The sequence below is a fragment of the Canis aureus genome, chromosome 20, assembly GCF_053574225.1.
Source record: "Canis aureus isolate CA01 chromosome 20, VMU_Caureus_v.1.0, whole genome shotgun sequence".
Lineage (NCBI taxonomy): Eukaryota > Metazoa > Chordata > Mammalia > Carnivora > Canidae > Canis > Canis aureus.
In genome coordinates, this window is record NC_135630.1 from 29,561,258 (window position 1) to 29,585,410 (window position 24,153).

Below are 24,153 nucleotides of genomic sequence, written 5' to 3' on the forward strand. Positions count from 1 at the left end.
CCAGATCCTGCCCTAATCTGGGTCTCCAGGTGGCATTTGCAGCACAGGCTCCTGGGAAGGGAACGAGGCAGAGTGTGGGCACGTGTGGGGCTTCCTCACCAGCTTCTTAACTGTTTCTAGGATCCCTAAACCAGGTCAGTCCCATATTGCCCTCCTGCAGGTCAGGGGGCTTGGGGTTCCCTTCTTAGGTTCCTCTCAGCCTGGGACCCAGGCATCCTGGCCTGCCTCTAGGGACCTCACTTCAGGGCTGTTTGGGACCCTCCCAGCCAGTCTCCTCCCCAGCCAGGACCCAGCCCTGCCAGCCTCTGCTTTCGCTGTGCTGCCCCCACAGGGGCAACAATGTCCTTTCTATTTGGAGTTGGCTCTGCTGCCCTTTGGAGATCGCTGCGTGTAACGTGAGCTCCGGTCCAGGGCGGTGGGGGGAGAGGCGCCCCCTGCACGCCGCGGCGTGTCCGTGTCCGTGTCCGTGTCCGCGTCCGCGTCCGGCGGAGGTGGCTGCCTGCTGCCTGCTGCCTGCTGCCTGCTGCCTGGGGAGGCCGCCCCACCGGGGCCGGGGCCGGGGGCGGAGGCGGGGGCGGAGGCCGCAGCATGGAGCATGGCAGGCCCGCTGGGGCTGGGCGCGCTCGCAGCGTCCGGGCTCTACCGGCGGCGCCGGCACCGACTGCGCCCGCCGCCCGCCGCGCCCGGGTAGGTGGCCCGGCCGGGCGGGTTGCGGGGCGGTGGCCGGAAAGCTGCGGCTGCCGGCCCTGCCTCCGACCCCAGCCTGGCCCTTCGGACGGCGAGACCCGTCCTCCCGGGTTGGGACAGGGAGTGCGGACGGCGCGGGGCCAGCCCGGGCTGGGGACCAGGCGGGAGGTGGGGCGCGGTGGAGCCTGCGGGCGTGATGCCATCTGGGGTCCACGTCCCTGCGCAGGACGCTGAGACTGGGGTGTCAGGCCAAGTGGTCCCGAGGGACGCCCCTCGCTGCTTTCACACCTGTCGCTTCACTGCTGCTTTCAGCGGTCAGGGAGCTTGCTGCGCGTCACTAGTCAAAAATGACCAAGCTGTGATCTGAAGCCACTTTGGACTGACTCTAAAATCCGAACTGCTTTATCTTGTGGAGAATTGCCAGTGTTGACAATTGATGAAAGCCTCCTTTGGGGCGGGAAGGGAAGCCTGTGGGGCTCGGGGTTGACCTCAAGGCATCTGAGAAGATGAGTTAACCTGGGGTGGGGAGCGTCCGAGGGGGCATGTAGATGGTAGTAGAGCCCCTGGTGTGGGTGTCAGGGCTGGGCGCTGGGCTCCAGGGGCTGCCTGGGTGGAAACTTGGAGTAGAAAGTTGGGGAGACAGTGATGAGGGCTGTGAACTTGGTTGGGGTCACTGGCCCTGAAAGTGATGAGTGCAGACCCCAGAGGAGGAGGTGGGGGAGGAAGGGGGGAAAACCCTGAGGGTGGGAGGAGGGGGTGGGGCGTCAGAGAAGAGACAGGAAGCAGCAATGAGAGAGGTGAGGGGGGATCTGGAGGACCCAGGGAAGAAAGGACGTCCAGGGACTACTGCTATGCAGGGAAAATCCGGCCTGCCTTGAGCTGTATCCCCTCAGGCAAGGTAGCCTTCTGGAGAGGTGATTGGGACTGAGCTACAGAGACATCTGGGGTTCAGGACGGAGCAAGGAGCAAGACATGGGGTAGAGGGCTACAGAATGGGCTCCCATTCCACACCTGGATTGCAGTCCCCTTGTGCATCAGGACAGGGACTGGACAAGCCCATTACTCAGGTGAGGAACCCGAGGCTTAGGACACCAAGAAACTCACCTGAGCGTGGCAGTGCTGGAAGGGGCACCCTCCTCAGTGGGCCTGTGGATGTCCTTGGACATGTGTGCGGGGAGATGTGGTGCAGAGAATGGCGACCAGGACACTGATAGGCCAGAGGCCAGGCTGGGGAGAGATGTCACAGAACAGACTCAGCACAAGAACAAGGCCGAGATGCAAGGAGCGCACCTCGGCGTGGTATGAAAATCAGGCCTCAGGAAAGTCCCAAGCATGCGGGCACATATGTTTATATGCTACTTGTCTTTATTTTTCTGTGCGCTTCTGGCTCATGCCCTTCCTCAGCTCTCAATTACTGGTGGGATGGTTTTAAAGCACACCTGCCTGAAAGCAAACGAAGCTGCTAGAGCAAAGAGGGATGGCTGAAGCTTCAGGAAAAGCCAGCTAATCTCCCATAGGCTCCAAACAGACTGTGAAGATGTTTCTGATGGTGTAAGTGCTTCGTGCATAGCAGCCTAAGGCAGCATTTAGATTTTCCAGTCTTCCCAAGGCTGAGCGTGGGAACTGACTTTGTGTAAATTCTTTTTTCCTGTGTGTAGCCAGGTGACTCCGGCTGCTGGCTGCTGGCTGGCCTCGTGAGGAGGTGGCAGGGAGGAGGCCCAGGCCATGCGGGGGGGGGGAGGGGGGGGGGGCAGCTTCCACCTGAGCTGCAGAGGTCGTGCTGCAGTGGGATCCCCCTTTTCTCCCTGCACCTGGAACAGTGCCTGGGCCCAGAGTAGGTGCTCAGTAAAGACCTGTCAGATTAAGGAAGGAAGGAATGCCACTGGCTGCCTGTTATGGAGCGGTTATGGGCTGTGCTTGCAGGTGTCACCTCACTTAATCCAGCCATGCCGGAAGGTAGCTGTTGCTAGCTAGTTTTACAGATGAGAAAGCCCAGGCTCAGAGGGTACTTTGCCACAGACCGTGGAGTCAGGGAGCACCTGAGCCAGGTCAGCCCTGGTCTGCCTGGCCGTGGAGTACATGCATTGGCCTGATTGCTACTCAGGTCGACATGGCCTCAATAACACTGACTCATTCTCAGGTGTGGCCAGCCCCTGTCTGTTCCCAGGTACCCACTCTTATCTTTCTAGTCTCGGATGGGAGGAAGGCTGAAGCAGGGTTGATTTTCTTTTCTTTCTAGGGTCTAGGATTGCTTTTCTTTTCTTTCTTCTTAAAAAAAAAAAAAAGAATATATATATATATATATTCTTTTTTTTTTTAATTTGAGAGAGAGTGCAAGGGAAGGGTAGAGGGAGAAGCAGACTCCCAGCTGAGCAGGGAGCCTGATAGGGGGCTCAATCCCAGCACCCTGAGATCATGACCTGAGCCGAAGACAGATGCTTACCTGACTGAGAGCCATCCAGGTGCCCCAGGATCTAGGGTTGTTAAAAAAAACTACAACAGAGAGTCTTGGATGGCTGTGCCTGTATAATGCCACCAGGAGCTGAAGGGACATGGTCCAGTCCCTATTGGCCCTCTCTGTACTTTGGTTTCCTTATCCAGAACCAGCAGCCTCTCCTCAAAAGAAGTGGGTGCAGAGAGGGCTCCCCCACCCCATCCCAGGCTAATAGTCATTGTAAAGCTCAGTGACATCTCATCACCTAGTGACATCTTGCACAAGCCCACAGACTGGCTTGTGTCGGGCTTTCCAGATTGAGAGTATTTTGGGGTGCTGGGGAGGGTTACAGGAGAGGCACAGATGGTGTGCCCTTGTATACCATCTGACCCCAGGCCATGCCCTTGGCAGTGTGAGTGCTGTCCAGCTGCAGCAGGATGGTGGTGTCTCTTTGAGGGAAAAGCTGGGCTGACTTTGTGTGTCCCATTCTTGGCTGGAATGTGTGAAGGAGGACGTGGAATGTCTTTGTCTCCTACCCTTTCCCCTCTTGCAGGCTGTGGGCCTTCCTAAGCACTGGGCTGCAGAGGAGGTGCTCTGGAAGGCTCTCAGAGTAGCCAGGAAAGCGGGGCTCTCTTTACCCCATGCTTGGCCTGCCTGGCCCCGTGCTTATCATGCTGTACCCTGTGAGCTCTTCACTTTGGCTCCATGAGGCACATCTTTTTGCAGATGAGGCCCAGAGAAGCTAGGACCCATTTCCAAGTCCCCCAGCTGATGGCGGGGGCTGTCAGGATTCAAACATGGAGGGCTGAACCCACAGCCCCCTTTTGTGTCCTGGCCTCCTGCAGAAGACGGCTGGCATTCTCTGATGGTGACATGGTTTGGTTATTAGACGCATTTGCGTGTCTGTCTGTCCCTCTGTCTTAGGCCAGCGGGTAGGAGTGTTATCTGTGGTCCCTAGCAGGCTGGTGGGGGGATGCAGACCCACGTGTGCCTTGAGGGTGCTACTGCCACCCAGGACTTGGGCTGGGGCAGCCAGTGGGTGTGAGAGGTAGGTGGTCATCTCCACACCCTACTTTCCTATGCCAGGGCTCATGAAGGCACATAGGGGACAGATGGCAAAATGTTCCACCTGGGGCAGCCCCGGTGGCGCAGCGGTTTAGCACCGCCTGCAGCCCAGAGCGTGATCTGGAGACCCTGGATCGAGTCCCACGTCAGGCTCCCTGCATGGAGCCTGCTTCTCCCTCTGCCTGTGTCTCTGCCTCTCTCTCTCTCTCTCTGCATCTCTATGAATAAATAAATAAACTCTTAAAAAAAAATGTTCCACCTGATGTGCGCAGGGACCCAGCTAGACACCAGTTAAAGGCTAACTGCTCTGGTCAGGAGGCCAGGTGAAGATGGACAGGGAGGGAGGGTGTGGCCAGCTGCTGTGCGGATGGCATCTGTCCGGGCCCCGGCCAGGAGCCCAGCCACAGTGAGATGGAATCGCAGACGAGAGTTTACCAGAGGGTCTACTTATGAGGGTGCAGTGGCTGAGGGCTGGTTTGGTGTCTGGGCTAGTGGCACACGAGTGACAGTGGCCACGAGGTGGGCCACCTGTGAGGTGCGGCTTTGGCAGAGAAGACAGCCCTCCGACAGCCACTGCAGGTGGGAGGTGGGTCAGAGGCCAGAGGCCAGAGGTCAGGGGCCTGGGGAGGGTGGGTGCTCTGCGGTGCTCACTCTCAGGGCTCGGGGCTCCGGGTTTAAGCCGTAATACAAAAGCCTGGGGCTGGATTTGAATCCTTGTTTTTCCTTAATTTTCTGGGTCCTCTGAGTGGGGAATTCCAGGTCCAGAGTCACAGGATTTCCTGTTGATGTCTCACTTCTCCAAGAGAAGCAAGGTCCTGTGCACGGCTGGGCGTGGGCACTTCCTCCCCTCACCATGGGTGTGTGCTGTGGAGGACGGGCTGCCTGGATCACAGTGCTCCCTGGCGGGAAGGTATGCCCACGCGGCCCAGTCCAGCCCGGCCCTCCACGGCCGCTGAGGCCGGGACCCCCCTGCCCATGAGGCCCACCTGTGGGGCCCAGCTGGGGGTTGGGGAGGGTGCAGGGTGTGTGTCAGGTGCTACACGCAGACCCCTCTTGCATCTTGGGCTCCGCCTGACTCTTCCTCCACTGTCTTGCCTCCTTACCCTGGTGGCCGGTACGTGGACAGAGAAGGTGGCTTTGGTCTCCAAAACACAGCTGAGGGCAGGCTGAGGCATGCAGACATCCAGCATGGCTGGCGAGGCTTCCGAGGAGCCCTCTGGCTCTGTCCCTGCCATAGGGTTTCCCATCCATGCCGAACAGAGAGGAAGTCCGCCTGGGGTCCCCAGCCCAGCTTCTAGCCTGTCTCCGGGGGCCGGCAGCCCCCTGTCAGACCCACTGTCCACAACCTACACCACGACCCCCCGACCCCTGACACACAGAGCCCTCTGGCACTTCCTGCGTTATCCTGTTCAGGTATCCTTCTTCCCTATGATCAACACTTGAATACCCCAGCAAGAGCTTCACTTACTTCAGAATTCCTCTCATAATGCTGTGGCAGCAAGGGAGGGATGGGATTCACACCCTAGAAGGCAAAACAGGCTGGAAAGCTTTTCTCAAGGGCGGTCAGCTGTGTCCAGCCACTCTGGATGTCTACCTGATGTTACCAGCTGGTCACCTTTCTCCTTGATGAGCCTGGCTGTCCTGCTTTGCCCAGATATGCAGCCACCACCAATCTGTCAGAGTTGACACTTGAGACAAAACCTATTTGCCACCCTTATAGCAAAAGGCACAGGCATCAGCGTGTTGGAAGGTCAGGGAGTCTGTGAGTCTGACGGTTCCTCCTGGCCACGCCTCAGGGCCCCTCAGCACAGGGCCAGCTCAGCGTGGGCATTTCTCCCTGTGGTTCAGTTTGGATTCCACTCCTCCCAGGAGGAAGCCTGCCACTTATCTTGGGCACAGTATTGCCCACCCTGGATGAGATTTGCTCCCCAGCCTGCCCCTATCCCAAAGATTCACACTTTCACCTTGTCTGTGGTAGGGTGGTTATGTCGCTTTTGAGGGCAGATGATTTGCAACTAACATGTGGTGCAGAGCAAAGAGCCATTGCAGTTTGACCATCCTGGGTTCAAATCTGAACTCTGTCATCTGCCTGTGAGCTTGGGCATTACTTAACCTTTCTGAGCCTTAGGTCTCTCATCTGGAGGGCCGGGGGTTGCCTCAGGGATTAAATAAGAGTGGAATGCAGAGCTACTGACTTGTGCCTGGGTGAAGTTCTAGAGGTGACAGGTGGCATAAGAGGGAGCTGAAGTGGCCACTGACACTCCAACACATGGACAGCATGATGAAGACTAAGCAGCCTGGGAGCCAAGCAGGGACGTTGACAACTACTGCACGGTCCTCTTGAGGGCTCACTGTGGCCAGCATGCCGCTGACTGCTTACACATGTCCCTCCTCTAACTGGCCTGTGACCCATCCTATTGTCTTTCCACGGCTGGGAGTCTGAGCCTGGAGAGTGAGGTACAGCCCAGGGCCACTGTAAGAGCACCTGTCTTGAGCCCTTGCTGCTCTGACCGGTGGGTGCCTGGCTGTGGCCCGGCCACGTCTGATGCTCTGTGGAAGTGCACAGGGGCTGCAGGGCACGGTGGAAAGATGGGGGCTTCAGAGTCTGGACAGGTGCTGGTTTCCAATCCAGGCTTTGCCTCCATCCACTTTGGCCCTCAGGAAGGACACCAACACTCTGCGGGCTTTGGCTTGCTCGTCTGTAAATCAGAAATGCTGCTCTGGCCTTATAGGGTTGTCATCTGGGAACATACACTGTAGCCCCGGCATGTGCAGGCACTTAGGCATGCCTGTGGGCCGCGGGAGCTTAGGCAGATGTGTAGGGCCACTGTGCAGGCCCAGGTGCCAGGTGGCTTGGCTCTGAGTGCATGCTGCTGAGTCCTTATGGGGCCAAGACACCCTCATCAGGGTGACGACTTCCTCACTCTGGAAGGCATTTTAAGTTTCTAAGGAGGGAGGCATGCCCCTTGAGTGCAGCCCTCCAGGCTTGCTCATCCCAACCCTCCCGTTCTTTCTCTCCTCAGCAATATGTCCAATGCCTTGGCCAACGCGGTGTGCCAGCGCTGCCAGGCGCGCTTCGCCCCCGCCGAGCGGATCGTCAACAGCAACGGAGAGCTGTATCATGAGCACTGCTTTGTGTGTGCCCAGTGCTTCCGGCCATTCCCTGAGGGGCTCTTCTATGAGGTGAGGATGCTCCCAAGACCCTCGGCCGGATGGCTTTATTGGAGTCCGAGCCCCCAGCCAGCTCAGAGTTTGCTCTTCTAGGAGCCTCTGGGCTGTGTTTGGCTGTGGTCCTGACCAGTGACCAATGGACAGTCGTGCCAGGTCTTGGACATGCCGCACTTTGTGGGTCCCTCCCCACCTGTATCCCCTCTGTGGCTGTGGGTGCTGAAGGAGAGTCACCATTCACCCAGCCCCCACTGGGTGGACTCTGGGAGGCCACAGTATGCAAACAAACACCCTGCCCTGGTGGCACATACCCTCCCTTGGGATCAGATGGTAAACACAATAAATATAAATATGTTGTATATCAGATGGTGCTCAGTGCTCTGGTTATAAGGAATCTCAGGGTTCAGAGGGTGGGTGATCAGGGAAGGTAATGTTTAAGCAGACCTGGAGGTGGTGAGGGAGCCATGCACACACCTGCAGGAAGAGCACTCAGCAGAGAGCACTGTCAGGTGCAAAGGCCCTAAGGTCAGAGCACGCAGGGTATTTGGGGTGCAGTAGGAGGCAGTATGTCTGACATCTGAAGAGGACCACTCTCCTTGCTGTGCTGAGGAGAGACTAATGTGGACAGTCACAGAAGCTAGAGAACAGGTGGGACCAGAAGCTGGATTACCGAAAAAAATCCAGATCAAGTAAAGCAGTCTAGACTGGGCCACACTGGCTCATAAGAGCAGATTGTGTGAATTTTCAATAATCTTGCCAGCTAGTGACTAAACATAACTCTTATTCAAAATTAAATCATATAAATTTACAGTGAGATAAAATTTTATTGAAAACAAGGGAAATACATACTCAAAATCCACCATTTCCTAATTATTTTATTATTTTCTATTATCATCTATGCCTTTGAGGTTATTTGTCTATTGTCTCCGGGTGGTAGAAACAGTACCCTGATGGCCGCTGCACATACTTAACTCCATGCTGATGGCATGTTGGTATGGCATTGTCCATGGCAGGAATATTTACACCATAGAAATTGGTAAATGCTACAGATTGGACCCCATTTTCCAAAGGGCTGGTGGGTAATCATTTCCCAGTGCACCACTGGGGCTGCAGTGGAGGTGGTGCCCAGGGTGCAGAGGCTGGAGAGACTTCGAAGGTACAGCTGATGGGATTGACAGATGGCTGTGTGGTATGTGAACTCCTTCTGGCAGTGTCGGGGCAGCTGTTCCTCAAGGAGTCTGCCAGCCTCCTAGGAAGCGCTGGCCCGCTGTGGAGGCAGGGTGAGCCGAGGCACAGCTCCGTTTGAGGTGGCCACGTGCCTGGAACAAAGCCCAGCACACAGTAGATGCTCAGGAAATGTGCGTTGCTGAATGAATTTCACACCCTGCCACCTCCACAGGCCACTGGGTAGGGCTATATTCAGTTGCAGCCCAACAGGATTCTCATCTCAGAGAAGAGGGCAAACCAACATTTTTTAAAGGAAGAGAAAATTGTCAAAGAAGAAGAAGGCAGAGGCAAGGTTTGCCACCCTTGGGGCCGGTGCAAGGGCCATCATTACCCCGGCAGATGGGGATGATGGCTGGTGCCCAGAGTGGCTTCTGCTGGCTGCAGGACTTAGGGTTCTCCTCAGGCCCCCATATTTTTCCTGTGTCCCTTGTTCTGTCTCCCCACTCTGGGGCTCTTGTGACCTCTGGGGGAAATGGACTTCTCACACAGAGGAGACACACAGGAAGTAGGGCCAAGTGACATTTATAAATCAGACTTGATCCCAGCCCTCGGCTCCCTCCCAGGACCACCAGGGCCAAGGTCTTGCACAAACAACAGTGGCTTTGGAGGGCTGGCCTTAACAGGTTCCCAACTTCTTGGAGACCCCTCACTTTGCACGCCCTCCTGCCCTGTTGAAAGGGCCAGTTCTAGCAGATTCCCTCCCATCTCTAGGCTCTGGAATGCCTTCCTCTCAGCACCCTCAACCCCTGCAGTCTCTTCCAGCTCCTTACCATCTCCTCCAGGAAGCCTTCTCTGGTGGGAGGGTTGGGTGCTGCATTCTGCTTCCTGCAACGGTAGCAATTGCACAAATTGGGGTGCTTGTCTAGCCTTCCTGAGGGTGGGTCCTTATCCAACAAAGACTGACCAGCTCAGGGGGAATGATGAGGGTTTGCCTGAACTTTCTCTGCTGGCCCATTTGCAGTTTGAAGGCCGGAAGTACTGCGAACATGACTTCCAAATGCTATTTGCTCCATGCTGTGGATCCTGCGGTAAGGGCTGGATGCAGCACACTCCCCTGTGTGCCTGGGATTGGGCAGGTGGGCGGGGAGTTACAGGCGCACTTCCCTGACCCCCTCTCTGAGCCCCAGCATCTGCAGGCATCACCTTCCCAGGCTCTGGGAACCAGAGCTGAGGGTCAGGCGAGTGCCAGGGTGGGCAGGGCCTGGGAGGGGGTTTGTGGGGGGGGCACACGCTTGCCTCAGCAAGCAGGGACCCATCTCTTCCAGGTGAGTTTATCATTGGCCGCGTCATCAAGGCCATGAACAACAACTGGCACCCAGGGTGCTTCCGCTGTGAGCTGTGTGACGTGGAGCTGGCTGACCTGGGCTTCGTGAAGAATGCTGGCAGGTGAGGTGGGCGGGTTCTGGGTGGGAGGAGGGCCCTCACCCAGGCACTGCTCAGTGAGCACCAGGCCCATGTGGTATGTGCCACATGCTGCGTCCCTGCAAAGCAGAAGAGACCCCTGGTTTACAGGTGAGAGCCAGGGCTGGAGAGAGCAGGAGGTGACCAGTCAGCACCTGCCTCGTGCCTGAGGGTGCTCCCAGGAGCAGATGGACAACAGGCAGCCAGGGGGAAGGTGGCTGGAGCAGGAGCCATGAGATGCAGTGGGTGGATCATCACTGCTGCCTGGCCACCACACGCCACTGACCCCACTACCCACCTCCTTCCGCGTGCCCAGGGCTAAATCCCGCTGAAATCATTGAACCAGGGGGCCCAAGTTGACTCTTCAATTCAGGGCACCTCATGATCAGTTTCCTTGGTAGACTAATTTCCCGGCTTCTAGGAAGACTGGCTCTTATCTCCCAGTACCATCTCTATACCTCCTACCCTCCCAGAGCAAGGGCCTCCCCCCACAATGACTTTCCCTGCTCCCTGCACTGGCACTGCCCCTGCCTCAGTCACAGCACATCATGGAGGCCCTGTCCTGCTCCTCCCAACGTCCCGTGGCTCCCCACCCTCCTCTCTGGCAGGGCTCTCTGCTTCAGTCTGCCTCTTTCTCCCAGAGCTGTGCTCCCTCCCACTGTGGTTCTCTGCAGCTTGTTCCAGCACCCTCCTCTCACATCCTCCCACTGCCAGGCTGGTCATTCCTCTTGCCCTCCAGACCCGCAGGGGCCTGCTGGTCCTCTCTTGACCTCTCAGCAGGCTTCAGGGCAGCTCTCGCTTCTGGCTGGAGTGCCTCCTGCCCCGGTGCCCAGGACCCTGTGTTCTCGTGGTTTCCTCCTGCCTCGTGGCTGTGCTGGGCCCTCTTCTCTCTGATTTGGGGTTCAGTACATGGCCCTCATGTCTGTCCGAAGTCCCAGAGCCCTGGCTGGCAGGCATGTGCTGGACAATCCGGATGGGGTGGACATGCCTCCACCCCATGTACACCTCTCCCTGGGGTCCTCAGCTGCCTGTGTACCATGTCTGCTTGGTGTCCACTGGGCATCCCAAGGCAACAACGGGCCCCAAACAAACTGGTTTCTCTTCTGCTGACTACCAGTCTCCCTGTGCTGATGAAGATCACCACCCACCCTACCCGTCTGTCTGACTCCCTGGCCTCTCCTACCTTTTCACCCCTCTGTTCTCTGCCACTGTATCCCATGCTCTGACCCCTGCCTATAGCAATCTCACCCACCTGCCTGCTCCATGTTGACTGCTGTTGCTCTTGGTATCTGCAGGTGATTGGGCAGGAGGTGCCTGTATCGTTGTCTACGGGCGGGCTGGGGGGGCAGATGGTGTCACAGGAGTCCCGTGCCAATTGGAGGTCACCTGCAGGGTGTGGGCCCGAGCAAGCCCTCTCTCCTTCTGAGCTACAGCTCACACTGAGCCCTCTGTCCTGGGAGCGGCTGGAAGCACTTGAGAAGTAAAGTAATGGAAGTGCGGCCCTGCTCAGACCCCCTGGCCTGGGCCAGCCCTCTGAGGCCTGTGATACAGGACTTAGTGTCCACGTGGGGCCAGCCTGCATGGGGGGCTGTCAGAACCAGAGGCAAAAGCCTGTGCTGCCTGGCTTCTCCTGTCTTCACTTCTGCTTTGCCATTCTTAGGTGCAGGGGAGGAGGTCTGGGAAGGTGGTTATGTTACCCACTCACGAAAACCTTCAGCATCACAGTACAGTTATGGTTATGATCAGTATGATCAAGTGCCAAAAGGGACCTGCCAGGGTGGTAGGTGCCATGCCAGGGAGTAGAACAGCTCAAAGGTTGGCCCCCTGTGGTTGGTCAAGCCTCCTGAGAGGGGGCAGGGCTCAGGATGCCCCTGCTGGCCTGGGCTAGTGGGAGACAGGGTCACATGCCAGGCATGACTCCCTGCCGGAGGTGTCCTAGGGCAGTGATGGAGCCTGGTCCCCATATCTGTCCACCGTGCTGTGTGCACCACCAACTCAGCAGGGATTAGGCAGCTCCAGAGATTGTCGGGCTACATGCAGGCCCGTGTGGGCTCACCGCGGGAGGGATCCGGAACCCAGAACCAGGGTGACGTGCCCAGAGACCGCGTTGTTGGATGTCACCTGGTGGCCAGGTGCTTATAATACTCAGCTAGGAGTTAGAGTCCATGACCCCTAAACTTAGGGGGCGTCTGGCAAAGGTGCCACCCAGGGAACTCAAAGTCCTTACCCCTCCACCAAGATTCCTGCTCCGCCTTCTCTTGAGTCATTCGCAGCTGCCTCCTGGGGTTCTTTCTGCAGAGCTTTGCTGCTGTGTGTTCTTTGTGGCGGGAAGGACATTGGGAGTCTAGGAAGCAGCCCTTGGGAAAGAAAGACGCTCATTGTTCAGGAGCTGTTCCCCTGGCCTCCTCCCCTCCCACCCCCACGCGATGAAGTCACTGAATATCTAGTAAGTGCGAGTGAGCAGTGCCAGCAAAGTCTCTGCAGACGGGGTGGCTGATTGGGCCCATCAAGGGGTGTCCAGTTTTAGGGACTTGCGCATCAGATCAGACGGAGCCGGAGCCGGGTGCTGGGTACTGAGTTCTGCCCTTGGAGAGGGCGGCAGGGACGTGCCGGGAAGAAGGCACACTCCTCCAGTCTGGGTCGCAGGTGCCCCGGCGGGGGAGTCCCTCTGAGGACAGTCTGTGGCAGTGCGGCAGGGGTGGGGCCCAAGGCTGGCGTCGGTCCCCTCCTGTCGTCCTGTCCTGGGGCTCACAGCTCCGACCTGGCGCTCAGCGAGCTCTCGTTGGTTTTCCCTTCAAAGCTGGGGGGTGGGCCTGAGAGCCTTTTGCCACAGATCAGGTTGCACAGGGCGTCGCGGAACTTCTCGGCCACAAAGAAGTACATGACTGGGTCCAGCGCCCCGTTGAGGCTGGTGAGGCAGGAGGTGATGCGGTTTCCCAGGGCCAGGATGCGCTGGGTGGCGCACGAGGTGCCGCCGCCGTGGTAGTGCAGCACGTAGACAGCACGGTGGACGTGGTAGGGCACGAAGCACACCAGGAAGATGGTGAGCACCATGGCGATCATGCGGACCGCCTTGTTCTTGAGGCGCTTTTCCACACGGGGGCCCTGCCGCAGGCTGCGGATGATCAGCAAGTAACAGGTGACGGTGGTGACGAACGGGAAGGTGAAGGCCACGGCCAGGGACACAAGGGCGTGGTGGGAGGCCTTCTCCCGGTACAGCTGCAGGCAGATGACCGTGTGGTTGGTCTGCACCGTCTGTGGGCTCACCAGCAGTGGGGCCATGGCCACGGCCACCACCACCCAGAGGAAGGCACAGGCCAGGTGTGCGTAGAGGGGCCTGCGGAGCTTGAGGGACTTGACAGGGTGCACGATGGCCAGGAAGCGGTCAGCGCTGATGCAAGTGAGGAAGTAGATGCTGGCATACATGTTGAGGTAGAAGAGGAAGCCGGTGAGTCGGCACGGGATTTCCCCAAATGGCCAGTGGTTCCCAGAGAAGTGGTAGACGAGGCGGGTGGGCAGGACCAGCACGCAGGACAGGTCGGCCACAGCCAGGTGCATCAAGAATACGTTGGCAGGGGTGCCTGACTTGTGGTCCCGGATGAAGAGCCACAGGGCCAGGGCATTGCCAACAAAAGCCAGGATGAAATCCAGGAGGTAGAAGGAGGCAAAGAGGATGTTCTCCAGTGGCGTCTCCTGGCCGCATTGCTGTGCGGTGGCCAGGGAGGAGTTAGCAGTCAGACCCGAGGAAGCCACCTCTATGCCATTCATGCTTCAGCCGGAAGCAGAGCTGGGGGACGAGCCTGGAGGGAACAAGCAGATGGGTTCCAGAGCCTGGAACCCGAGAAGCTTCTTAGCTCAGCATCACCTTGGGGACTACTGAAGGCAGCTCCTGTGTTCACCTGGGGGAGAATGAGTGTCAGAGCCTTTCTGAAGCTCAGCACAAAGCAAAAATGAAGCCAGGGCTTGGAGCTTGCCAGGCCACTGCTGCGGCTGACTTCCCACTGCTCAGCTGCCTCCCTGCCAGGCACACAGGAGCCTGGGCCCTGGGGCTGGGTGTCCCAGAGGTCCACTCTCTCAGACCATGGGGAGGGTGGGCAGTGAATCCATCTGTCTGGGCTCTGGGATGGAGGGAGCATTCCCATATTTTCTGCCATGCTCCCCAAGTGTTCTTTTTGAATGGCAGGAGATGGAGTGAGGGGCTCTTGGACTCAACTCCCAGTGGGTGGGCGGGGTAGATCTTTCCTTCCTTCCTTCCTTCCTTCCTTCCTTCCTTCCTTCCTTCCTTCCTTCCTTTCTTTCTTTCATTCTTTCTTTCTTTCCAAGATTTATTTATTTATGTGGGAGAGATAGAGAGACGAGGAAAAATCCTAGGTGGGGGGAGTGTCAGAGGGAGAGAATCCTCAAGCAAACTACTGGCTTAGCAGGGGGCCCAATGCAGGGCTTGATTCCAGGACCCTGAGGTTATGAGCTGAAATGAAGAATTGGACACCTAACCCACTGAGCCACCCAGGCGTCCCTAAATCACCTATTTCTGAGAGCCTGGTGCATGCAAGCACAGCCAGCTTCTCTTTGGCCTCATCCTTGCAGGGTGAACCCTGCTCACCCTAAGTCTCAGGACCCTTCCTGGCCCGCCTACCCAGGCCTTGTGGCATTTCCCACCGACTGCAGTGCGAAGCCTGTCACGGCTTTGTGCTCCTCTCCTGTCAGCCCCCGACCACAGCTCCCCCAACACCTGCCACCCAGAAGGACCCCAACAGCAGTATAGTGACGGGCAGTTTCCTGGGAAGTCAGGGGCCTGCTGTCCGTTGGCACCTGAAAGCCATCCAGGCCTGGGTCCCAAGCTTTCTGGACTCAGCCTACCAACTCCATTTTGGACATCCTAAAGGGTGGAGACCTGTATTTCAGAAAGCCCTGCACTTGGGCCCCAGGCCAGTAGGGGAGATTTTAACACCCAGAGTAGTTTAACAACCAGGAGGCAGATTCTTTTCTAGGAGAGGAAGAGCTATTTTTCCCAGAGGTAGTGAGACTGGCTATGGTTTTCCAGCCAAGTCTGGCTGCCCCAGAGAGGCCTGGGGCCCTGTCTGCTTGGCCTCCCTAGCCTGGTTTACCCACACCTGAGGGGGCCAGCTTAGAGCCCAGCCATGGGTCATTGATATTTAACAAACTCCAGTTCTGGGTGTGTGTTCCCTGCTCCCTGCCTGACAGAGGAACAGACTCCTGTGTTGATATTGGCCAACTCAAGAGATCCAAAAAGAAGAGGGAAGCTCCCAAATACCCTGCCCCCCTCACCAGCCCTGGGAGTGGGAGGTGTGGGCAGAAGAGGGCAGGACATCAGGGCCAGAGCAGCCTCCACCTGACCCGCATGTCCTGCATCCCTGGGCTGCTGCCAGCCCCTCGTTCTCATGCCTGGCAGACCCTCACCTGCAGGGCAGCTTCTGGGGCCTCCCTGGAAGCCTGGCCTCCTGACACCCACACTGCCCACCTATGTGGCTGGGCTGCAGGGGCAGGAGAGGAGCTCACAGGAGAGAAGTGGCATCCCAGCAGCTGGAGGAGGAGCACAGGCTGTGGCCATGGCAGGGTCAGGGATGTGATCCTGGCTGAGCCTGGCTCTGTACTGAGCAGGCAGGCAGCTGGAGCAAGTTCTCGGCAAGCGTCTCCTGGCCTCAATTCCCTCTGGAGGCATGGTGGCAGCTCTTTGAGCACAGCAGCTCCTGGAGGAGGAGGCTGGGTGCCATCCCTAGGCATGGATGAAGAACAGAGGCATGTAGTGGGGCCTGGCATGTTCCCTTTCAGTAGACAGAACAGAGCAGGTGGTCCAGCTTGTGGGTATGCTGAGCTGTCAGGCTGGGCAGCAGCTGGACCCTCCCCATCATGTTTCATCAATCACCCCTGGGGTCCTATAACCATCCCCCTTATCCCTGTCTCTTCAACACACACATGGAGGGGTGAGGGCAGGCTGTCTGAAGCAGGAGAGAGCCAGGGGCAATGCAAGTGAGTGGCACAGAGCATCTGGCCAGTCACCATCCTCGGGGAAAGTGGGGTACTTTCCTAACAATATCACGTTAGTTATTGAAGGGATCCAGGGAGGTTCCCTTGCCCAGATGATTTCCCCTGCTCCAGAGTGGGTCAGGATGCCTGAAATCCAATACAGAAACTACCTTCCTGCTGTTTCCAGGTGTGTGTACCCCAAGGTGTTGAAGCCAGGGAAGCCCTGGCTGTTGGAGAGAGGATGGGGCCAAGTGAGGGAAGGGTCATGTAGAACTGGGGAGCTGGATACCCTCTGCTCTGGGCTGCCCCTCATGCCTGGACTCCGCCCCTCAGTACAGTTACTCCCTGGCCCCTCCCGGAGGGCTGCTCGCAGGTACTGACTACCCAGTCTGCCAGGCCTCTGCATCGGTAGCTTCCTTGCACAGATCTGGGATTAAGAAGTCTAGGCTTAAAATCGGCTAATTTGCCCAAGGTCATTTGGCTGGGGATGGTGGTCCTAGATTTGGAAGTCAGATCAGGGACCCTAGCTGGGACACCCAGCACCTCCTGGAGCATTGCCTTGCCTCTGGAGGCTGCTGGGTGCCGGGTGCCAGAGTAGGGAGTGTGGCTCAGCCTCAGGGCTCATGCTGGAAGTGTCTCCTGGGCTCGGCGGCACTTTCTCGGGGTCTGGCCCCAGGAAGGGTGATGTCATTTTTGGTGCCCAGTGCAAAATGAAAATGTCGACCCTTTATCCAAAAGTAGGAGTTTCAAGATGGTAACCGAAGAGCATTACATCGATTGTGGGGCCTGCCTGGCTGCACAGGTTGCTGGCCCGTTGTGGTATCTGGTGGTCATGGCAGCACCTGGCCGTCTGCCTCCTGCCCAGTGCCCTCGGCTTCCCGCCACCACTGAAGGCTGCATGCACAATGCTCTCTCTGGGATCGAGACTCAATTTAAAAATACTTTTAGGCCTGTTTCTGGTTTGTTGAGGTTTCTTTGCCTCTCCCATGGTAGGAGTTTTGATACTGATTTTTGCAGTGTGGTCTGAAATGGGTCCCTGTCTCCCTCTCTATGTGTACCCTAGAGATGCAAGCCTTGGCTTGCCCTTGTGGGCTCCTCCGTGGGGCTGCTCAGGGCAGGGTGGTGTGGGCACATGGAGTGCGCCTGGGCCTGGACATCGGGGGGTCTGGGGCTGTGGGTCAGGCAAGCGTCAGAGGCAGGTCCTGGGCCTCCGTGGAGGGGAGGCCTGGGCAGGTGGGGCTGTAGGTGGGGCTGTAGGAAGAGGCCCAAGGTGGCAGGGCCTTGGTGGGCAGACACTGCAGTCCCTCACACAGGCCGGCACCTCTTCTCTCTGCTCCATCTGGCTCCTCCCTGTGCCCTGGTGGCCTTGCAGTGGAGAGCCTGGATTCTGATTCCAGCTGACTGTCGTTGCAGTCACCCTCTGTAAGCCCCTGGACAAGGGGATAGAAATACCTCCTAGTGGGCCTGCTGTGATCCAGACAAAGGCAGCCTTCAATAAATAGGTGGTGCCATCATCACAGAGTGTCTCAGGGACAGGGGCACCCAGTGCTGCCCTTGCTCTGGGTTGGCCTCTGCTTGGCGCCTAAACCCCCTGCCTGCCCTCACTGGGTCCTTGTCCTTACCTCTTACAGCTGGGTGCAGGCACAAGGGCAGGAGGGCTGCGCGGCGGCAGGTGGGCTGTGGTCAGTGGGTGGTGGCGCTGGCGGTGGGCTCCGTGCCGCTGGAAGGCTGGCTATTTAAGGAGAGAGGGGAGACTGCAGCCCCTCTGGCCCTGAAAGGCTGCTTCATTCCGAGAGGTTCCTTGTGTGGTGGGCCACTCCTACGGCTGCCTCTGCCGCCACTGGGTTGTGAATATTCCAGTGTGTCCTAGGCCCAGGGCCCCCCACCCCCACCCCCCAGCCTGGCCACCAAGCATCACAGAAGTCGGGTGTGTGACTGTTCGAAGATGTGGAGTGGGCGCGGGCTGGGTGGGGTGGGGGCAGGCTGGGGCTGACAGAGACAAGAGGACGTTTCAGCAGGGGATAATTTCCTACCCACGGGGGGGGGGGGGGCGGTGGGGTGGGGTGGGGGGGTCGGGGGGAGGGGGCGGGAGGGGCTGGCCACCATGGCAACAGGCCTGGGCTTCCAAGCCTGCTCAGAGGACAGTAGAGGGGGACAGTGAATGGGGAGGCTGAGAGGCTGAGCAGCCTTGTTTGGTGGAATGAGAGGGGACTCTTTCAGGACACTTGCTGTAGGGTCCTTGTGTCTTGCCCTGTATAATTAGGCTCCATTCGGACGTGCGGAATAAATCATGGCCTTTATCTTGAGCGAGGCACAGCTGCGGGCCGCCTCATAATGGGGCGCTGTCTGGGCCTGTGAGGACATGGTACAGCCCACGAGGCTGGCCCTTACCTGTGCGGGCTCCTCCTTTGTACAGGAGGCCTGTGAAGATGGCCACTGCTGCCCAGTCCCTAGGTGTCCCCAAGACCCCTCCCAGGGGTGGCTCAAGGCTGGGGGTCCAGGTGTTGGCAGTGGCTGCTACTGAGCATGCCTCCCTGTCTTTCCCCAGATAATAACATTGGGAACAAAATCACCATGCTTGATCTCAAAAGACCTTTAAGTTTTTTAGTTAAAACATTAAAAATGTACATAGCTATCATTGAGAAGTAACTACTATGTATACAATTTTAAACTCGTTTTCCACATAATCGTGTGCAGTTGGGATTATGGCCCATTTCACAGATGAGGAAACAGGTTCAGAGAGGTGAAGTAACTTGCCAGGAAGGGGCAGCATCAAGAATTGTGCCCAACAGGATACAAAATCAATGCCCAGAAGCCAGTGGCATTTCTATACACTAACAATGAGACTGAAGAAATAGAAATGAAGGAGTCAATCCCATTTACAATTGCACCCAAAAGCATAAGATACCTAGGAATAAACCTAACCAAAGAGGTAAAGGATCTATATCCTAAAAACTACAGAACACTTCTGAAAGAAATTGAGGAAGACACAAAGAGATGGAAGAATATCCCATGCTCATGGATTGGCAGAATTGATATTGTGAAAATGTCAATGTTACCCAGGGCAATGTACACATTTAATGCAATCCCTATCAAAATACCATGGACTTTCTTCACAGAGTTAGAACAAATTATTTTAAGATTTGTGTGGAAGCAGAAAAGACCCCGAATAGCCAGGGGAATTTTAAAAAAGAAAACCATATCTGGGGGCATCACAATGCCAGATTTCAGGTTGTACTACAAAGCTGTGGTCATCAAGACAGTGTGGTACTGGCACAAAAACAGACACATAGATCAGTGGAACAGAATAGAGAACCCAGAAGTGGACCCTGAACTTTATGTTCAACTATTTTCGATAAAGCAGGAAAGACTATCCACTGGAATAAAGACAGTCTCTTCAATAAATGGTGCTGGGAAAATTGGACATCCACATGCAGAAGAATGAAACTAGACCACTCTCTTGCACCAGACACAAAGATAAACTCAAAATGGATGAAAGATCTAAATGTGAGACAAGATTCCATCAAAATCCTAGAGGAGAACACAGGCAACACCCTTTTTGAACTCGGCCACAGTAACTTCTTGCAAGATACGTCCACGAAGGCAAAAGAAACAAAAGCAAAAATGAACTATTGGGACTTCATCAAGGTAAGAAGCTTTTGCACAGCAAAGGATACAGTCAACAAAACTCAAAGACAACCTGCAGAATGGGAGAAGATATTTGCAAATGACACATCAGATAAAGGGCTAGTTTCCAAGATCTATAAAGAACTTCTTAAACTCAACAGCAAAGAGACACCTGGGTGGCTCAGCGGTTTAGCGCCTGCCTTCAGCCCAGGGCATGATCCTGGAGTCCCAGGATTGAGTCCCACATCAGGCTCCCTGCATAGAGCCTGCTTCTCCCTCTGCTTGTGTCTCTGCCTCTCTCTCTGTGTCTCTCATGAATAAATAAATAAAAATATTTAAAAAAAAACTCAACAGCAAAGAAACAAACAATCCAATCATGAAATGGGCAAAAGACATGAACAGAAATCTCACGGAGGAAGACATAGACATGGCCAACACGCACATGAGAAAATGCTCTGCATCACTTGCCATTAGGGAAATACAAATCAAAACCACACTGAGATACCACCTCACACCAGTGAGAATGGGGAAAATTAACAAGGCAGGAAACCACAAGTGTTGGAGAGGATGCGGAGAAAAGGGAACCCTCCTACACTGTTGGTGGGGATGTGAACTGGTGCAGCCACTCTGGAAAACTGTGTGGAGGTTCCTCAAAGAGTTAAAAATAGACCTGCCCTACGACCCAGCAATTGCACTGCTGGGGATTTACCCCAAAGATACAGATGCAATGAAACGCCAGGACACCTGCACCCCGATGTTTCTAGCAGCAATGTCCACAATAGCCAAATGTGGAAGGAGCCTCGGTGTCCATCGAAAGATGAATGGATAAAGAAGATGTGGTTTATGTATACAATGGAATATTCCTCAGCCATTAGAAACGACAAATACCCACCATTTACTTCGACGTGGATGGAACTGGAGGGTATTATGCTGAGTGAAGTAAGTCAATCGGAGAAGGACAAACATCATATGGTCTCATTCATTTGGGGAATATAAATAATAGTGAAAGGGAATATAAGAGAAGGGAGAAGAAATGTGTGGGAAATATCAGAAAGGGAGACAGAACATAAAGACTCCTAACTCTGGGAAACGAACTAGGGGTGGTGGGAGGGGAGGAGGACGGGGGGTGAGCGTGAAGGGGTGACGGGCACTGAGGGGGGCACTTGACGGGATGAGCACTGGGTGTTATTCTGTATGTTGGCAAATTGAACACCAATAAAAAATAAATTTATTATTAAAAAAAAAAAAGAATTGTGCCCAAGCATGTGTCACTCCAAAACTTAAGATTTGTGTGTGTTAGTTTTGGTTTGTTCCAGTTTTTCTGTTGCACCTTGATGCCAGAATTCTTAGGTTCCATCTTCATTCTACCAAGAAAAAAATTCTGCAGATTGTCTTTGGATTTGGTGCTGGGATCAGGTCTGCTGAAAAGATGCTTCCCAGAGCACCTGGTGGCTCAGTCAGTTACGTGTCGGCCTTCAGCTCAGGTCATGGTCTCGGAGTCCTGGAATCAAGTCCTGCTCAGCGAGGCTCCCTGCTCAGCAAGAAGCCTGCTTCTCCTTCTCTCGCTCTAATATAAATCAACTAAATCTTAAAAAAAAAAAAAAAAGGAAAAGACGTTTCTTATCTGGGGTTTCTTGTGGGGTGCAGGGCTCCTTGATTTGGTCTCTGCTGGAAGCCAGTGGAGTTTGCAAGTGTGTGATCAGGGCCTGGGTGCTCCCCTGTGCCACTCCCCATGGAGATCTGGAAGGACCGGCTCACATGAATTTGAAACAAGGCTCTCTGCCTGGCTATTCCTGTTGTTGGGTGGTTGCTGACAGTAGCTGTGAGGGAATCGACTGTTGTAGCAGAATTCTGTGGAGTTGTGCTAATTTCTGTAGCTTTGAAACAAAAGTTATTCCATTCGGCTTGAGTGTTGTCCTAATGCTAAGAGTAGTCACCAAAATTGGGAGTGGAGTCATAGGGAATAAATGCTGTGTGTGTGACAGAGACACAAGCAGGTGGCGGGTGTGATGTGGAGAGGGTAAACCACAGAGGTCTGGTGGCTGGGGGTTTGGGGGCGCAGCTCTGCTTGGGCCTGCTGTGGCGGGGGGATCTGGGTGTCTGGGTGAGTGGGGTAGGCACAGGGTTCCGGAGACTGAAGGCACAAAGCCTTGGTCAGGGAGATGAAGACTGCAGCAACGACAGGCCCGTCTGTGTCCCGTGGGTAGGTGGAGCCAGGGGGCCCTGCTGAGGGGCCCGACTCCTAGTTCTGGCCTGGCTGTATTGTCAGGGGAGATGATACCCACTGTCTCTCCTTCCTCTCTTTTACAATCATTCATTCACTCATGTACCGCAGACTCAGCTTAAGGGGCTACCTTGTGTGGGGCACAGCCTGGAGCCAGTCAGCAGCTTACCAAGTGGCTCCTGGGCACTCATTTGGCCCCTTGGCCTTCACACAAGCTGGGGAGATGAGACATGCATAAGGCAGGCAGCCGGCAGTGTTACGCTGTGGGGAGTCCAGAACCAGGTGAGGTGGCAGGCATGTAGCCGAGGCTGTGGACAGTGAGTTGGCCTCCCTGGCATCTAGGATCTGTCCATCATACCTACTTGCAGGATCCTGAGTCTGAGAGTTGATCTCTGAACTAGATTCCTTGATCTGCCTATAAAAGAGGCTGACTGTGGGTATTAGGTCCCCATGGAGGCTGCTGAGGGGTAGAGAGCCTCCCCATGGATGGGCGCCTGGGAAGGCAGGAGGGGAGGGCCCGGATGCATCAGGACTGCTTACAGATGAGGTGGCAGGTGGGGATGGGAGTAATGCATTGGGGCCTTGTACATCTTTGCTTGGGACGCTGCATGTAAATTCCTGCCATCGTTGAGGCACAAGGAAACAGAAACCATGTTGATTTCTCCCTTAATAGAGAACACAGCTGTTGCCCAATGCAAGGAGTAGCATCAGAAATTACTATGAGGTCTTTACAAAAAAGACTCTGTAATGATAGTTCCTGGGTTTGGGGTCCTCCATCTGACACAGCTGTGCTTGTCTCTGGATACAGAAAGCCTGTAGATGTATGGGTCCCTCTTTGTCTGAGAGACCCCAAAGGAAGGGGGTGTGCACCCTTGGCCACTATGCTGGGCACAGCAGGGTTTTCAAGCTGATAGTCATGATTTACTCATGCACCCATGTTCAAAGACATTTGAAAAATAAAGTTAATTTTTCAGCAAATGGCAATGAAATGTCCACTCTATTCCATATGATGTTCTAGGCTCAGAAAAAGCAGGGAGTAGAAAACTCCACATTTGCTCTGCCATCCAAAGACAGCAAATACCAAATTCTTTCTAGTCATTTTTTGCAGGACCCCCTTTGTAGAGGGCACATCTGTAGACTTCCTGGCCGCAGGATTAGTTAGCTTGCTCTTGTGGACCACTGGCCAAGCCTCTCGAGGCTTAGAGGCATTGTTAAAGCTGCAGGCGGGAGTCCCCGGGGCTCTTCTCCCAAGAGGTGGACCATGCTGTCTGGCAAGGAAGAGGGGGAACAGATAGTTGGCCCTTACACCTGCCTCACTTCCCACAGGCACCTGTGCCGGCCTTGTCACAACCGAGAGAAGGCCAAGGGCCTGGGCAAGTATGTCTGTCAGCGGTGCCATCTGGTCATTGATGAGCAACCCCTTATGTTCAAGAACGACGCCTACCACCCGGACCACTTCAGTTGCACCCACTGCGGGTATGTGTGTAAGAGGGGCAGGTGGTGAGCCGGGTGGGTGCCCCCCTCCCGGGGCAGTGATGGAACAGGGTGGGTGGACCAGTTGGAAAGGGGGTGCAGGGTGGAGGTAGAAGCATCACCGCAGGAAACACCTTTCTCCAGTGTTCAGGGAGCACTTGCATGAGGCCCCGCTGGAGACAAGGTGAGGGAGGGTTGGGCCCCAGGACGCTGGGTTGAAGGAATCAAACACTTGGAGGGCGAGGGCAGGGTGGAGGGGATCCTGCAGAGGATCCCTCGTGCATGCCCCAGACACTCAGTCTGGTGCAGAGGGGCCAGAGAACAGATCTGCTTCTCAGAGGGCCTGACAATGCACAACACAGGCGGCCTTCTGAGAGGCCTGTGCAGGAATCTTGTGCCCTGGGGCCTGTCTGGGGCACAGGAAGTCCTCGAAGGGACCAGGGATCAAAGAGCCGTCTGCTCCAGGCACTCTATTGGACCAGAGAGGCGCCTCTCCAGAAGCTGCTCCCCAGGGCTGGAGGGGCCAGGGGGACCTGCCCGTGCCAGTGCAAGCCCTGAAGAGGGGCAGGGGTGTCACCTGGGGCTCTGCTCTATCTTCCAGGAAGGAGCTGACCGCAGAGGCCCGAGAGCTGAAGGGAGAGCTGTATTGCCTGCCCTGCCATGACAAAATGGGCGTCCCTATCTGTGGGGCCTGCCGCCGGCCCATCGAAGGCCGTGTGGTCAACGCGTTGGGCAAGCAGTGGCATGTGGAGGTGAGCGAGGCCAGGAGGTGGCGGTGGGCTCACTGTTATATTTGGAGTCCGGCCCTGCAGCTCCTCCACACTCCCACTGCCAGGCCACTCTGCTTGCTTCTTCCTCT

At 55.9% G+C, this 24,153-nt stretch overlaps 2 protein-coding genes across 23 annotated transcripts in view; one reads left to right on the forward strand and one right to left on the reverse strand.

The window, feature by feature from the left end:
* LIMS2 (LIM zinc finger domain containing 2) overlaps positions 1-24,153 on the forward strand; it is a 46,016-nt gene that overhangs the window by 18,268 nt on the left and 3,595 nt on the right. For 7 of the 10 annotated variants that reach the window (XM_077861266.1, XM_077861264.1, XM_077861265.1 and 4 more), the window contains exons 2-6: positions 7,210-7,369; positions 9,543-9,609; positions 9,847-9,967; positions 23,148-23,297; positions 23,896-24,046. In XM_077861266.1, coding sequence (XP_077717392.1) covers positions 7,214-7,369; positions 9,543-9,609; positions 9,847-9,967; positions 23,148-23,297; positions 23,896-24,046 — 645 coding nt within the window. In that variant the 5' untranslated portion in view covers positions 7,210-7,213. Of the gene's footprint in view, positions 1-279; positions 396-582; positions 688-7,209; positions 7,370-9,542; positions 9,610-9,846; positions 9,968-23,147; positions 23,298-23,895; positions 24,047-24,153 lie in introns of those variants that run through there. The other 3 variants (XM_077861262.1, XM_077861261.1, XM_077861268.1) reach the window with 3 other exon arrangements.
* Positions 8,159-17,957, reverse strand: GPR17 (G protein-coupled receptor 17). 13 transcript variants are annotated; one of them, XR_013358988.1, is made up of 4 exons: positions 17,593-17,955; positions 12,210-13,813; positions 9,352-9,406; positions 8,159-8,673 (listed from the first exon to the last, which is right to left on the reverse strand). XR_013358988.1 is itself a non-coding variant. In XM_077861271.1 (3 exons), the coding sequence occupies exon 3, from the start codon at positions 13,748-13,750 to the stop codon at positions 12,731-12,733; it is 1,020 nt and encodes a 339-aa protein (XP_077717397.1). In that variant the 5' UTR covers positions 13,751-13,813; positions 15,404-15,719; positions 17,593-17,956; the 3' UTR covers positions 8,159-12,730. The 13 variants fall into 13 exon arrangements, 3 of the variants coding, with proteins under 3 accessions (XP_077717397.1, XP_077717398.1, XP_077717396.1); XR_013358985.1 differs by adding an exon at positions 11,235-11,319 and having other exon boundaries at positions 8,159-9,406; XR_013358983.1 differs by adding an exon at positions 11,235-11,319 and having other exon boundaries at positions 8,159-10,062.

Coding starts and splice junctions, on each gene's coding strand:
- GPR17 (XM_077861272.1), bottom strand. CDS start 13,750: ATGAATGGCATAGAGGTGGCTTCCTCGGGTCTGACTGCTAACTCCTCC.